This window comes from Rhinolophus ferrumequinum, chromosome 10 (genome assembly GCF_004115265.2).
Source record: "Rhinolophus ferrumequinum isolate MPI-CBG mRhiFer1 chromosome 10, mRhiFer1_v1.p, whole genome shotgun sequence".
Lineage (NCBI taxonomy): Eukaryota > Metazoa > Chordata > Mammalia > Chiroptera > Rhinolophidae > Rhinolophus > Rhinolophus ferrumequinum.
The window spans coordinates 28951018-28966457 of record NC_046293.1 but is presented as its reverse complement, the minus strand read 5'-3'; the positions used below and the strand labels follow the sequence as shown (position 1 = coordinate 28966457).

The 15440-nt window shown below is 38.5% G+C and overlaps 1 protein-coding gene across 1 annotated transcript in view; it reads left to right on the top strand.

Moving 5' to 3' along the window:
• Positions 1–15440, top strand: part of GUCY2C (guanylate cyclase 2C) — a 72267-nt gene that overhangs the window by 46955 nt on the left and 9872 nt on the right. Inside the window, 7 exon segments of the mRNA XM_033116054.1 lie at positions 1153–1239; positions 2357–2489; positions 4570–4707; positions 5471–5559; positions 7793–7884; positions 10750–10908; positions 14301–14493. Coding sequence (XP_032971945.1) covers positions 1153–1239; positions 2357–2489; positions 4570–4707; positions 5471–5559; positions 7793–7884; positions 10750–10908; positions 14301–14493 — 891 coding nt within the window.

The following is a 15440-nucleotide window of genomic DNA, read 5'->3' as shown; positions in this document are numbered from 1 at the left end:
TCATCTCAGTATTCTTCCCCATCGCATAGCCAGAACCCTAAGATTGGTAATAAAAAAATAAAGCTATGAAAAAGATGCTTTCAGTTGTGAAAGAATACTTCATGACTATTAAATTATAAAATCAAAAAAGGAAAAATTTCCGAAGCAAAATAATCAGTACAATCTGACTCAAATAGTTAAAACAAAAGTAGGCCAATAACAATACAAGAAATTGTAGTGTCATTACAAATAAATCCAGATTTGGCTTAATTCTAAACTTCAATGAATAATTTTCGGTGTCTATATAAATACTGTTCTGAAGTTAAGCAAAAACATGAACGTCAAAATTCATTTAACATTCAAAGCTCACATAAAGTTAATAATAAAACATGACTAAAGACTATATTTATGAATATTGATGGAAAACATATAGAGTACTAGTAACTTGAAGCCAGTTGTATACAAGGAGCATAGTACAATACGATGTAGTTAATTCTATGAATGGAAAAAACACTACTTTAATGCATCAGATCAAAAGGTCCTAGGAGAAAGACCGCAGGAGCATTAAGTGTCTCTTGTTAGAACCATCACCATGTTAAAATAGTGAGTTCAAAATTCTAGGTTATACAGTTCACACAAAATCCAAGAACTCTGTCTTATTGAAAGAGGACTTAGTAAACTTAAAACAAACAAACAAAAAACCTTAGCGTTATAAAGCCAACAGATGCAATTAATCATGTGAGCAAAAACATAATCCTAGTGAATGAATTTCCTAACACTAATTCCTTGCTTAAAAACACTAGTGTAATTTTGGTGATATGTGATCTTTAGCCCAAAGACTTGTGAGTCAAGCTCACCAGCCCACTCTCCAGGCAGGTGTCTGCTCATTCCTTCACCCTTGTCAGGTAGGTTACTATGGGTGTTTCCTTGTGGTGAAAGCCACCTAGTGTTTCTTTTTTTTCTTTTTTTCTTTTTTTTTTTTTTTTTTTTTGATGTTTCTTAAGTAAGAGAAAAAAAACATATGTTCAGGAAAGCCAGGACAATGGAGTTCCAGTTTGTTCCTGAGTCCAAGGCCACATGTTAGAAGATCATTATTTGCCTGTAATAGTCTCTACATAATGTCCCTCTTTGTGACAACTCATTTTTTCTTCCTTTCTTTTTTCTCCTGTTCAGGAAGTTTTAAATGACACAATTTCCTACCCTGATGGTACTTTCATGGATTGGGAGTTTAAGATCTCTGTCTTGTATGATATTGCTAAGGTAAGAGATCTATAAACACCAAAGACATTTATGAAAATTAAATATAGGAAAACAGATCTAGCAAACGGTTCAACTTGGTGCATTGGTTTCTTCATCTGTAAAATAATAATAAAAATAGTACCTATGTCATAGTGTTGTTGTGAGTATTTTATGAAATAATACATATGCTTCACATAAGGCCTGGTGCAAGTAAGTGTTCTATATAGGCTCTTATTATTCTGATGATTCTTTCTATTCTGGGATCAAGGCACACATATTCATAGACTTGCTGGAAATCAAAATCATATAAAGCTGCAGGGAAAAATAACTGAATCTTCAAAGAAAATAGTAAGGACAGGCAACCATTTTGCACGAGGCAATAATAAATTTGGACATTTATATTCCCAGACATGATGAGAAAGGAAGTGGATACCAGTAACCAGGACCTCATTCAAGAATGAAGAAGAGTGGGTCCGGAGAATGAGCTCTTTGATAAAGTCTTAAATCACCTGAAAGTCATATAGGGTTAGACTAAGTTTGAAAAATGTTACATAACCCTATTTGTAGCCACATTTCACTCCTGCGATCCAAGCTGAAAACAATTTCTGCAACGACACTTCTGGCCACCAGAGGGAAGCACACCAGACAAAAACAGGCTACCCCTTTCAAAACAAGAGGAAAGCCATTAAATTTTAGGAACTAATCTATCCTAGGCCCTCCCTTCAGAAAGGCAAGGCCTTAATATGCATATTTTTGAATTGAGGTAGCAGAGGACCAGACATACCCAAAATCACAGACCAAATAAGTGGTAAGCAAAAGCACTTAAAAAAAAAAGGATCAACCCTTTGTTTTATGTAACTACTTAACCAGAGTCTTTAGACAATTGCCTTTTATTGTGTCACCTAAATAGATGCAGTACTTAGGCAAATATTAGTGCCTTAACAATATTTTTAAAGCAAAATTAATAGAATTTTATTTAGAATTAAATTTAAAATTTATTTAGAATAGAATTAAATTTAAAATTTAATGGGATGATTCTATTGGCATGCTGAAATGATTTCAAAATGTCATTTCTTTAAAATAATCAAGCAGCAGCAGTGTCTTATCTCTTTGTTTTCTTGTCACCTAAAAATTACAGGGGATGTCATATCTACACTCCAGTAAGACAGAACTCCATGGTCGCCTGAAATCCACCAACTGTGTGGTAGACAATAGAATGGTGGTGAAGATCACTGATTTTGGCTGCAATTCCATTTTACCTCCAAAAAAAGGTCTGTAATTAATGAAATTTTTACCAGTTTCCCACTATTTTTTTTTAAAATTTTATCACAAATCCACATAAGGTGCTCAGGACACAGTGATATGGATCAGAAAATTAATACTTGGAGCCACAAGAGGCAACAGCAAGCTCATTCTCCAGTACTTCACCCTTGTCAGTTGTCAACCAGTTCTTCTGGAGTTGAACGAATATGGATTTCCTTCCTCTATGTGCCCCTTGATATCATTGAGAAATCAGGAAGAACTTATTAGTTTGTGGAAGCAGAACTGGGTGAAAAAGTAGAGTAGTAAGAGACCTCAGAAATCATCTCGTCTAACCCTCTTCCTCTCTAAAAGACAGAATTGAGGTTCAGAGAGGTGAAGAGATTTTGCCCAAGAAGACAGAGCAAGGCAGATGACCCATTTCCAAATTGTAGACATCATCCATTTATCTGTGATAATGATAAGAAATGATAATGATAAGAAAAAACTCTCATCAGTAAAATACACCCTTATCTATTTTAGGATTGTGATAAGGTTCCAAAAGGCAAAGAAAAATGATTTGTAAAGTATAAAAAACTTTTCCTGTTGAACGTTTACCCATTCTTTACTACAATTTGGGGTTAAACAGCCTCAGAAATCTAGCACTCATTTATGCCTCAAAATGCCACCTAGATCCAGACAGTGAATTCTATTTCTATTTTGCAATCCTTTAGTTTTCCTTAATAAAATTAAAAAATACAATTCTACCCTTGCTTCTTCAGTCATGTCAAGCATGCTAGCTAGACTCAATCCAGTAAATGCTTGTTGAAGACCTACTGTGTGCCAAGCATGATTCATCACGTAGTAAAACAAATCTCCTTCATTAGATGACTCACCACGACACAAAATCAGATGAACGGCAGGTCAAATTCTATCCTCCTAAACATCATTCAGTTATACCTACCTATTTGTGCTGTCGGTTACTTGAAATTTTAGCACAAGTAGATCTATTTACCTTTCCTACAACACCAAACCATTAGGATCAGTGGTACATGAATCACAAGTCACATACATTCACAAGGCATAAATTGAAAAAAGCAATGAATTTGGATGGAAAACCAAATGAGGAAAATATTTCTCATCATAAGCCTATCACTGTACCTAACAACGTGAATCTATAGATTTTTTTTTCATTGAAACTGCTGAAGATAGAAACCTCAAAAAGTTTACAAGTTGCTAGGTGATCGTGGAAAACTTTCAAGGGATGTTGGAGGAAAATCAGCTGTATGGCCCTGTTATTACTAAAGGGAATCTGTGTTAGGGGTCCGAAATCCAAGTGTCTAGAAGAGCCAGACACAGAACCATTTACTTCACTTGTGAGAAGTGGACTAGCAAGAAAGCTAGGGGAGTAGCAGACACAGCAGTAAAATGGGAGTAAATTGTATGCATTATTTTTAAAAGAATACTGTGGGAACCAAAGAAAGCACATTTGTGAGCAATAGCTAACTTGGAGGCTGCCAGTATGTCACACCTGAAAAATGTCAACTGATAGTCTCTTGGTTTAAATGTGCCGTCTTTATTTTCAGTAAATATATATAATATGTTTTATATTATATAAAAATATGTATTTTATAGTATATAAAATATATAAATATAATTTATATTATATAAAACTATATAAATATTTTTAGTATTCATCAAGGCTTTCATAGTTTACACTGTATGTCCCATAGCTGTTAAATCCTCAGCGTCACATATTCTACTGTTTTCATCCCACAAATCTTTACGAGCTCTTCTATACACGAGGTGCTATTCCAGGCAGACCTTGAGAGTGTTTAGGGCTATGATTTGAGTCATTTTAGAAAAGACACTGCCCTATGGCCTCACCGAAATCCTGGCGTTACGTAGTCAGCTTAAACGGTAAGTGTGTGTTTTAAGTGTTCTACGCTTATCACCATTATTAGCATAAACTCCTCAAAAGCCTGAGACCATATCAATTCAAGGCCACTCCTATTCAGGGTGCATGGGGTAGGGACTTAAAGAACGAAAGCAGGTTGGAGACCTATGGGCATCTCACCCCTGAACTTGGCCATCTTGACACTGTGTGCACAGACCTGTGGACAGCCCCAGAGCATCTCCGACAAGCCAGCATCTCTCAGAAAGGAGATGTCTACAGCTACGGGATCATCGCACAGGAGATCATCCTGCGGAAAGAGACCTTCTACACGCTGAGCTGCCGGGACCAAAATGGTAACAGTCTGACTCTTTCGCGTGCCCCCTCCGGAGCCAGCCAACCTGCATCCTAGGCTGATGGAGACCCTAATCGGTGTCACCACATCTCCGTCCTTCATCTGCAAAAGTGATGGCATATCTGCATTACACATTTCACAGGGGGGTTGGAAGGATTAAACGACAGGTGAATGTTAGAGTGCTCTGAGAAGCATTAGACAATATGTCACTGCCAGTTGGCCCTACGGTCTGTGTTATCACGAAAGGATCTTCCCCTTAACATTTCCCTCTTTCCTTCTGATTCCAGTCATGTATCAGTTTAACACCTGAACTAGATCAGTCAAGTGGGACAACATGCATATTTTAGTCTTACTAAGATCTATAGGTTTTGTCACATGTCCTGGGATTGGGGTGGCGGGGGAATATTTCATTCCATTCATTCAATCCTGGCTTCCTGAGCTCTTGTGCCAGCTCTGAACTGTCTGGGAGGAGGAAGGGACTAAGGGATGGAGGGAGAGCGGGCCAGAGTCTTGGTCAGAGGAAGCCTACTGAAGGCAGTGGTATCTGAGTTGAGTTTTATAGGGTTCATAGCCTCAAGGTCGCCTCCTGGGTATAAATGGCTATGAGACCCCTTAACCTGGTGGCTCATTCATTCCGCGTGCATCTGTGGAGTGCTGGTGAGGCTTTGCAACAGTGGGCACCCATCCAACGCCAGTGAACCAGGTCAGAGTCCGGCTGCTGCTAACATTCCTTCTCATAATTTGAATTCTTCTCATCCCATCAGAGAAGATTTTCAGAGTAGAGAATTTCAACGGAATGAAACCCTTCCGCCCAGATCTGTTCCTGGAAACAGCAGAGGAAAAAGAGCTGGAAGTGAGTTTCTTTGGGCTCCTGTAACAAATTACCCCAAAATTGGTTAAAACAACAGAAATTTATTTGCTTACAGTTCTGGAGGCCAGAAGTCTGAAATTAGATGTCAGCAAGGTCACAACCCCTCCAGGGCTCTCTGGGAAATCTATTTCTTGTTTCTTCCAGAAGCGTCTTTGGTGGCTGACATTTCTTCGCTTCTGTCCACAACACTCCACTCTTTGCCTCCGTGGTCACATTCTCTGCTCCTCTTCTATCTGTCTAATCTCTCTCTACTTCCCTCTTATATAAGGATATATATAATTGCATTCAGGCCCACAAGATAATCCAGAATAATTTCTCCATCTCAAGATCCTTAACTATATCTGCAAAGACCCTTTTTCCAAGTAAGATAACATCCACAGGTTCAGGGGTTAGGACACGGACATATCTTTGGGAGCCATTATCAGCTGCCACCCTCCCCTGTCCTTTTCCACCTGTCCTTTTCCACCTCTCCCAACTTAAGAAAGATCTGGCTCCTTAAATACACATCACATTTTCAATTTTTAGGAGCAAAAAGAGCAAGATGTGATACACTTATTAGCCTTAAAAATACTACCTGCTGATTAAAACAATAAATATGCTGACATGTAGAAACCATAGGGTAGTGTACCTTCACTCCTTTTATCCTTCCTCTGAAGGAAATGGAGGCTTTCTTTCCATTAAGCATTGGCTAAATTTTTTTTTTTTGGTAATCCCTCACAAAGTCCTTTAAAGCCAATGGGCCATTTTCACCTCTCCTCTTCTGTCTCTCTTTTTTTCCAACATTAAAGGCACATGGTAGCCCCATGATTCTGAAGTAGAACTGCTCCTGCACTTCTCTTCTCCTCATTCCTTTTTTCTCCCTGGCTTTTCTGGATCCTGAGATTCCTCCCCACACTTCAGCATATCCCTTCTCAAACGCTCCTTTCTCGTCTGAGTATATCCACATGTTGCTTAAAACTTTTTCACTCATGTAGTTGGATGATTCTGGAACTGGAAATCAGGAGTAAGATTTCTTCACTAGTAGCTGGTTCCAATAGAATACAGGCCTGAAATGAGATGACTTGGCAATGCCACAAAAGCACCTTGTGTTCCACTCAGCGGTGCTGTCTCAGCCCGTTTGTCAGTTGCTCCTGCCCGTTCCTCCCTAAGGCCATCAGCACATTGTGTACCAAGCCAGAGGCGTCCTTTAGTGGTGAATACAGGCAACCAGCAGCTAGACCACCCGTCTAGTCTTCCCCAGGGACTTAACTTGTTAAGTCAAAGAATGGGGGCAGGGATTGCATCTAGTACCACTTGTGACCCTATTTTGGGCCAGAGTGAAGAACAAATTTTATATAAAACAAATGGTTTTCACCATGCTTTTTTGATCCAACAAAAGCTGCAAACAAGTGGTAGCAAACGAGATGATGTTTCCACGGGCTCCCTCGTGTCTCTCTCTTCTTCTGAACCTCCCCTTCCGCACTTCTCTTATATATTCGTATTAATTATATATAGTAATTATCATATTATTTTATGTACTTTCATATCATAATAATATAATTATAATTATAATTGTATTATAATTATTATATATTATAATAAATATTACATACTGATATATAATAATTATTATATATTATTGTCCTTTACCCATGCAATGTTTGGGGCATACTTATGCTAAAGCAATTATTCATTGTTTATCTGAAATTCAAGTTTAACTGGGAGTCCTGTAATTTTATTTGCTAAATCTGGGAGCCCTGCTAAGGCCCCTTCACAAACCAATTAAATCAGAATTGGTCCTGGGGTGGGGCCTCTGGCAAGAGAAATTTTGTAAAGGGTCCCCAGGCAATTAGTCACGGTTAGGAATTGCTGCTAAAAAGCCTTCCTCGAAAAGCCTTCCTCGCGTTTAATGTCATTGTCTCATAGTCACTGAAGCCAACTGTTTCTTGCCCTCCCCAACATACACCCTGCACATGCCTGTGAAGCATTTTGTCTCTCCCATCAATCCAGCCTTGTCCAAATCAGTATTACCGTTTTCATTATTTCAGGGCCCAAGGTAAGGACTTAGGCAAGGCAGTGCATGTGGCAAGACACACTGCAGACAACTGGGGCATCTCACCCTCATTGTCAGAGTTGAGATGTTTTAAAAATATTCCCTGCCTTAATTACTCCCATCATGGAAGATAATGGATAGGACACCACCACCTTTAGCTTATTTAACCCTTCTTTCTTCCAGGTGTATCTACTTGTAAAATCCTGCTGGGAGGAAGATCCAGAAAAGAGACCAGATTTCAAGAAAATTGAGACTACACTGGCCAAGATATTTGGGTATTGCTGAAATTTTTATTTTCTGATTTCAGATTTTTCTAATAACAGTTGACATTCAGGGGCACCTAAGAGTGAGAGTGCCTATTCTAATGAAAAACCCCCAGACTGCAACACCTGTCCCCCCGCCAAAAAAAAAAATTAAATGATATGGTGTAGTGCAGGGGATCCTGCCGACTTCGCCAAGTGTCACGCGGGGTATCCGGCGGGGTCTCCGGTCCCGCCCCCCACACAAGAACGCAGGACATGGTGAGGCCAAAAAGGAACACCCACGGAGCCATAGGTAGGGGAGTCACACCACTATAGTCTCACTGGCGGCTGGGCTGGAGACACAGGAACCAGGAGCAACACAATTCTCAACCCGCCGCTTGCAGACTCAGCCACCATCTTCTTGCTAGCTCCCCCTTTTTTCTTTTCTTCTCTGCTAGCCTCTTCTCCTAGCCTAGCCACGGCAGTTATATTCATGGCTAATGGCTCACTGGTTACAGCTGACGGCCAACTAGCCACAGCTGCTGGCCATTTGATCACAGTCGATGGCCATTTACTACCTGAGCCAGCACCCTTCTATGTGAGGCCGAGAGCCTGGAAACTGCTTTTTGGGGCTCTGTCCCCACATATGGAGACTAACAGACCATTTTCTCAGGGAAATAATCACTTGAAAAGTTAAATACTCAAGGGCAAAACTTGCCTAACTGAAAACTATATTCTAACTAATCATAAATGTGTCTGTTAAAAATATAGTTCCCTGACACTTCTGTAGGTAATTAGGATTTAGAAGTCTAGTATGGGTTCTGGGAATCTGTAAAGTCCCTGGATAATTCCTAAGATCAGTAAGTTTCTTAAAATTCTTAAATCTTAACAAGATCAGCAACTTTGGCCATAGGTACTTAAGACTTGAGCCATGAATCAGACTATAATTCAGGATTAAAAAAAAAAAAAGTAACACAATTATCCAGTAAGATAGAATTCTAGATTTCTCATGTTTTCTGTTAGATACAGTACAGAGTGAGAAAAATAACATTGGAGTAAGAGTTAGGAGATCCAGTTTCTAGACTAGAATCTAATAATAGTTTGCTGTGGAGGCATTGGCCGAAACTCTGATCCTAATTGGGTGTCAATTTTCTTATTAGTGAAATAGGACTGAATAAGATCATTTCTACAATTCCTTCCAGCTCTAATTTTTTGTAGTTCTCATGTAGTCATAAAGAGGCTAAAAGCCCAGGGCTGGAGATGAGGTAGAGTGAAGTTAATGAAAGTGTGGTCATTGATTTGGTAGATCTAAACTGTCATTTGGGGGAAAGGAACAGGAAATAATAAGCAATTGAATTCTTGCCTATTTTTCATTCCTTCACAAACCTGTTACTAAGAGCAGATGAGATTGTAAGTGTGGCAGATGAAATGTAAACTCTTGAAGATAAACTGGGCCCCTGATATTCTACCCTAGAAAGTCTTATGTAATTGATCTGGGGAACAGGCTGGCATCAGGAGTTTTAATAGCTCCTTAGGTGATTAAAATATGCAAACCATGGTTGAGGAAACAGTTTTAACTGAATCAATTCATCATGAAGTAAGATAATCCATCTTCATCCCTTACACTTGCTCCCTCACCCGTTCTCCCAACTAGACTCTATACTAGTGGTTTCAAGTAAGAATCTCCTGGGGAACTTGTTTAAAAATTCTGTTTCTTAATCCCAAATCTAGCAGTTTCCAGTCATATAAGTCTGTGATATGACTCAGAATTGTACTGAATTTTTAACAGAAATCCCCTCCCCACTCCAGGGGATTATGACGTAATCCATCTTCTTGAGCACAGAAGTGGTAATTTATAACCGTTGTTGTGGTAATGAAATGCTAAGATTCGTTCAGCCCCTTCAATTGTGCCATATAGCTTATGAATATTATCTTGGATCCTCACGACTCTACAGGACGTCATTGTGCCTCTGACCCAGCTCTGCACCAAGCCTTGTCCTATGCCCCAGTGTCACAGAAAGCTGGCATCTCATCTAAGTCTCCTTGGTCTAATACAATAATCCAGAGTTATGTTTTAGGCTTCAGGACCCTGGCTCTCCATTCTTAGGAGATAATATAAGACTCTACTTTGCTTTTCTTGGTCCTGCTCTTACGCTTCCATTTACCACCTCTAGAGCCTTTTTTTAAAAAATATTTTCCCCTTTATTGCAAATTATTATTAAAATTTTGGAAAATGAATAAACAAACAAGAAAGTAAAAACATCACACGTTTGTGAGTAGATGACCACCAGTTTTCAAAAACTAAAAATGAGATTATAATTTTTTCTGTTTTATGAACTGATTTTTTTCCCTGAGCGATATAAAGGTAGTATCTTTCTGTATGTTCAACTATTCTAATTCATATTTAATGATACATTACTATTCCATTGTATTATAATCTTTTTGCTACTTTTTTGTAACGCGTTTTAGATTATTTTCAAATGTTTGCTATTGTAAAGAATGCTGTGACTTTCGTTGTAGTTAACTTTCAGCATATTCATGATAGTTTCCTTAGGATAATTCTTAGAAGTAGAATTGATGGGCTGATTGGGACGTATATTCTTAAAGTATATGACACATTTTACCAGATTGCCCTCCAGGAAGGTTGTACTGTATATTTTTCTTCCTTCTTACCTACATTGCTTGCGATTGTTCTAACATTTGTTTTACTTTTTTTTTAAAATTGATCTTATTTCTATTTCTTTGATCTTCCCTGAGGTTAAATTGTTTTTTGTTATGTTTTCAGCCATTTTTATTTTTTTCATTAATTGCCTGTTTATCGTATTTGCCTATTGTTTTAATGGATGTTCGTGTTTTCTTAACAATGTGGAAGGACTCTTTATCTATTTCTACATACAGACTTTTTCATGACCAAAAAAATGAAAGTTATATGGATACCTTGATTCGACGTCTACAACTGTATTCTCGAAACCTGGAACATCTGGTGGAGGAAAGGACACAGCTGTACAAGGCAGAGAGGGACAGAGCTGACAGACTTAACTTTATGTTGCTCCCAAGGTAAGGCAAGTTGGTCGGCTGACGTGCTTTCCCACAATTCCACAGCTATGCCTCATACCCTAAGAGCGTAAAGCTTTCGCGTTTGTCTAGCATTGTTTTTCTTTGTGTCTACTTAGGTTACATATTCACTTTTTGCAATATTCTTTAACAGACTGAGTTTAAAAATGCGTATACCTTGCTAAGCCTTATTCTGGTTTGCACTCTAAATACCCAGAAGACAGAGGCTATTTTTAAATGGCTAAGTGGTGCCACAGAAGGAGCTTGGACTGTGGAATTAGAACGACCTGGGTTACAATACCTCTGTGCCTCTTTTATTGTCTGGGACCTTCGGCAGGTCACTGTGTCTCCTCAGTCTCAAAATGGAAATTAAAGTTTTCCTACGGAATCTATGAGCTATAAGGCACTTTCAGGCACTAAGTGTTAGTTTCTTTGCTTTCTTCTTTCTACCTCAAAGTAGAAGCCAAATTACAAGAAGTATAGGCGTCTTTAGCGGAGGAGGTGAGGCAACGCTTCGGATGTCTCATCTCAGAGGCATGTATAGGCTGACCTCCAATTTTGAAACCATGTAACAGTCATGACAGAAGAGAAAGGAAGTAAGGGGGAAATCCCCAAACAGTTTAAAGTTTTGCCAAGTGTTGGTACTCAGGTAATAACTAAGAAATGTTAAGATAAGCAATAAACTAAAATGTGAAGAGCTAGGAAATAGGCGTAGGCCAAGGTGCCCACAACTGTCACAAGAGAGAAGCAATGTTCTCTTCCCATTAAAGTATAATGAACTATCCTATTAGATTAAGGATAAGCTAGGCAGTCTACCATTGGATGAAATCATGGAAATGAAAGTCAGCCAGACCTGACTTCAAATCATGGTTCTAACACCTACTACGGATGTGCAGTCTTGGGCAAGTTACTTAAATGCTCCAAGCCTCAGTTTCCCATCTGCCTCCCAGGCTGGCTCCAAGAATCCCCTGAAATAACGTTCAGGATTTAAGGTACTTAGCACAGTGCCTGGCATGTCCATGGTTGCTATTATTATACATAGTAGCTATGACTTTTATATATGACTTGTATTAGTTATTATTTTATTTGTACCAATGCTTAATTTAGAATATCAGCTCTACATTAGTAAAGATGATTCTGAGATTGTATGAGCTGTTTTCTAAATAAAGAAATAGTTTCTCTTCTACAAGTCTGAGTGAAGAGGTAAGAGTTAACACACATGATCTATTGAGTCATCCAGGTCTCACGAGAGCCTAATGTAGCACCCACGTACCCTAGGAGAGCTTAGGAATAGCCTGGGAATGGTATTTTCTTGGAATAGGCTGGAACCCTATTAGGCAATTTCTGTCAACACTCCATAAATGTTAGTTACATAATGCATAATTCCTTGTCTGCCTTTTAATGCTGAGTTGTGACCAAAACAATAACCTGATTATCTGGCTGCCTTCTCAGGATGTCATCATCAGTGGTTTTAACTAAGAATGCACTCAAATGATTTCAAACAGATGCTTCATCACCCCAGATTATTTTTTTCCCTTTGGGTCAGTGTGCCACTTTGACCACTAGATGGCAGGTATTGTTCTTGGATTGCCAAAAGTTACAGAACACAAATCTCTATAATGGCTGCAATACACCGTGACTCCAGTGCAACTCTCTTTGATAATTTATGTAAAAATTCTTTGTATTTGTAAAAGAAAACTAAAATGTACATGGACAATAACTAGGAGAATAAAAAAATATATTTACAGCAAAATTATTACATTTAAGACTGCATGTAGGAACCAGATACTATTTAAACACTTATTTGAACATTTCTACTTGGGGTTTCTCAACAGATTCAAATAGAAGTTTTTTCTTCTTGGGAAGCCCTTGTGAGACATCTAATCTGTACACTAATTCTGTCTGTATCAGCAACAACCTGTTATGAAAGTTCACCCTGTTCATTAGTTCATTAGTTTCTCTCTCTGGGTAATGCACTATTTTTCAAGTTCATATGACTTTTCAGATATAAGCAGTAAAATGAAGGGGAAGGATGGTGAAATACGCAATTTTATCATTACATCTATGTAGTCTCCAAAATAACCTGCACCCTCATACTGGGTGTGTCACAACTACCACCCCAGAAGTGCCCCTGCCAATCCAAACAGCCACACCACAGGGGGGATTTTCAAAGATCCCGAGTTCCATCACTGCACCAGTTAAAAAGATTTCTTCCCTCAATGCTGTGGAGGTTCTCTAAATGGGTATTGTGAAATTTTTGTGGTTGATTGGCTGTTTTCGGGGAGAATACCAACCATTCTTCCTTTGCCAGAGTCGGCACACCTCCAGATGGTCCCTATCTTCCTGACTAGCCAAGGCTTGGGTTGTGGGGACAATGCAGTAAATGACTGACCGAAGGATTGGGCGTTGCTGAGTTTTAGGACTGGCTATGTTCTTCCTGGCTGTGGGAACTTGTGACAGTCATACTTCCGTTTAAGCTTCAGCTTCCTCTTCTGTAAAAATAAAGGATTTATTCTCAATGAACTCTCTGGCACCTCCCAGCTTCCAGGTTTTGTTTCTAGTATTTCCATACTCAGGTCCTTTACAAAGTGATCCCAAGGGCAGAAAAATGGAGCACGCAGCCTCACGTCATCACCCATCTCCTTTTTCCAATGGAAAAGGCAAATTGGCGCATAAAGGAATATGGAGTTCTTTCCTGTGGCTCTTCTCTCTTAATTCTGAGGCTGATATACTGTTCTTCAGATCTCGTCAGCACACATAGTCTAAGTTCTTCTTTTGACTTCTTCAGTTTTAGCATAATTTTAACGTGTTTACATGGTAACTGATGTTGCTTTTTCAAGGACCCAATTTGGATTCAGAATATATCAAATAAATTATGGTTCAGATTATATCAAAATTAATTTTTAAATGCATATGCCTTCATTGTGATAATAAACAATGCCGTGGTAAATATGTCAGGAGGTAAAACAATTGACTCTGATGAGAAAAGATCTGATTGGTGTCGTCATTCAAGCTCTTACATTAATGACACACTCTCCTCAGCTTCTGGATATAGAGCTATATGTAGAAGAAACTGACTGTCAATAGAGAGGTAAAAAGTGGGCAAGTGTGTACATATATTAGGATTACATGTCTGTGTAAAAGGGTCCATAGTCAATTACTAAGTTAATGCTGAACCTGCTTATAATCATCTGAGTTCAAATACATATATGTGTATCTATGTAATACGTTCATATATACAGTATATGCAACTTATCTTTGCTTCCTAGCCACCCAGTTGACTGGAAATCCCAAACTCTCGAATTCCTGGTAAACAATTGCTACTGTCTCAAAGATTTATGTAAGAGAAGAAAAACTTTACTGTAGTTGAAGGCATTTTGTTTCCTTCCATCTAGGCTAGTGGTAAAGTCTCTGAAGGAGAAAGGCGTTGTGGAGCCTGAACTATATGAGGAAGTTACAATCTACTTCAGTGACATTGTAGGTTTCACCACTATCTGCAAATACAGCACCCCCATGGAAGTGGTGGACATGCTCAATGACATCTATAAGAGTTTTGACCACATTCTTGATCACCATGATGTGTACAAGGTAACCACTTCACCTAATAGGCTGAAATGATCATACAGCCCCAGGTCAGCACAGCCGGAATTTGTTTTTCCTGTTATTACTCAGGTTGTGTACTCTCGAATTTAAGATTTAATGAATTGGTGGTGGAATCTGAGCTAAAAGTGAAGGTAAATGGAACAATAAGCAGGGCCTTAAGTCAAAATGACCATGTGATCTTAAGAAGCAGTATGGAAGAAACAACATAAAGTTCAGCAGGAGTGAATTTGGGGTACTAAATTTAGAGAAAATGGCATAATCTCAAATCACCTTCAAGCAATGGATTGTGTTTAGGTTGACTGCAAATGAATCAGAGAAGACACCAGAGTTATAATAAGTAAAGTAGGAATATCTTCTTGTTGTTGTTGTTTGTTCTTGAAACAGCAAGCATCACTCAAACATTCTGTAAGCTCAGAACTGGATCTATTACTTCACTAGAGTGCTCATCTGTTCTTGACTAATAATGTCTGAGTCAGAAGAGTAAAGGAGAGTTGAATTCCTACATTGTCATGTTGGAAAAGCAGCAGAGCATATGGAACAAGTAACTTTAGAAACAGAGCCCTTCATTAAAATCCCAATTTGCCCGTTAACCATGTGATATATTTAAAATATATTTAATTTCCTCAAGTTTTCAATTAACCTATCTGTAAAATGGGATGATAATAATACCTAACTCAATGGATTATTTTTAAGGTTATTGAGTTAAACAATATGGCTGAAACACTGTATCCTTAAGGAAAGTTTAGAGGTGACTCATATAACACTGTCATAGTGGTTGTTATTCACTGAGGAGACTTCCCTCTTAGGGTTTGTCTTAGCCCAGTTCTCACTCTATGTAGGTCAGAAAGCCATGGTAACAACAGCTCTTATTGGCTAGAAAATGATTATGCATTTTAGAGATAGTTGGCAAAAAGAAGTTACCTAACCAATAA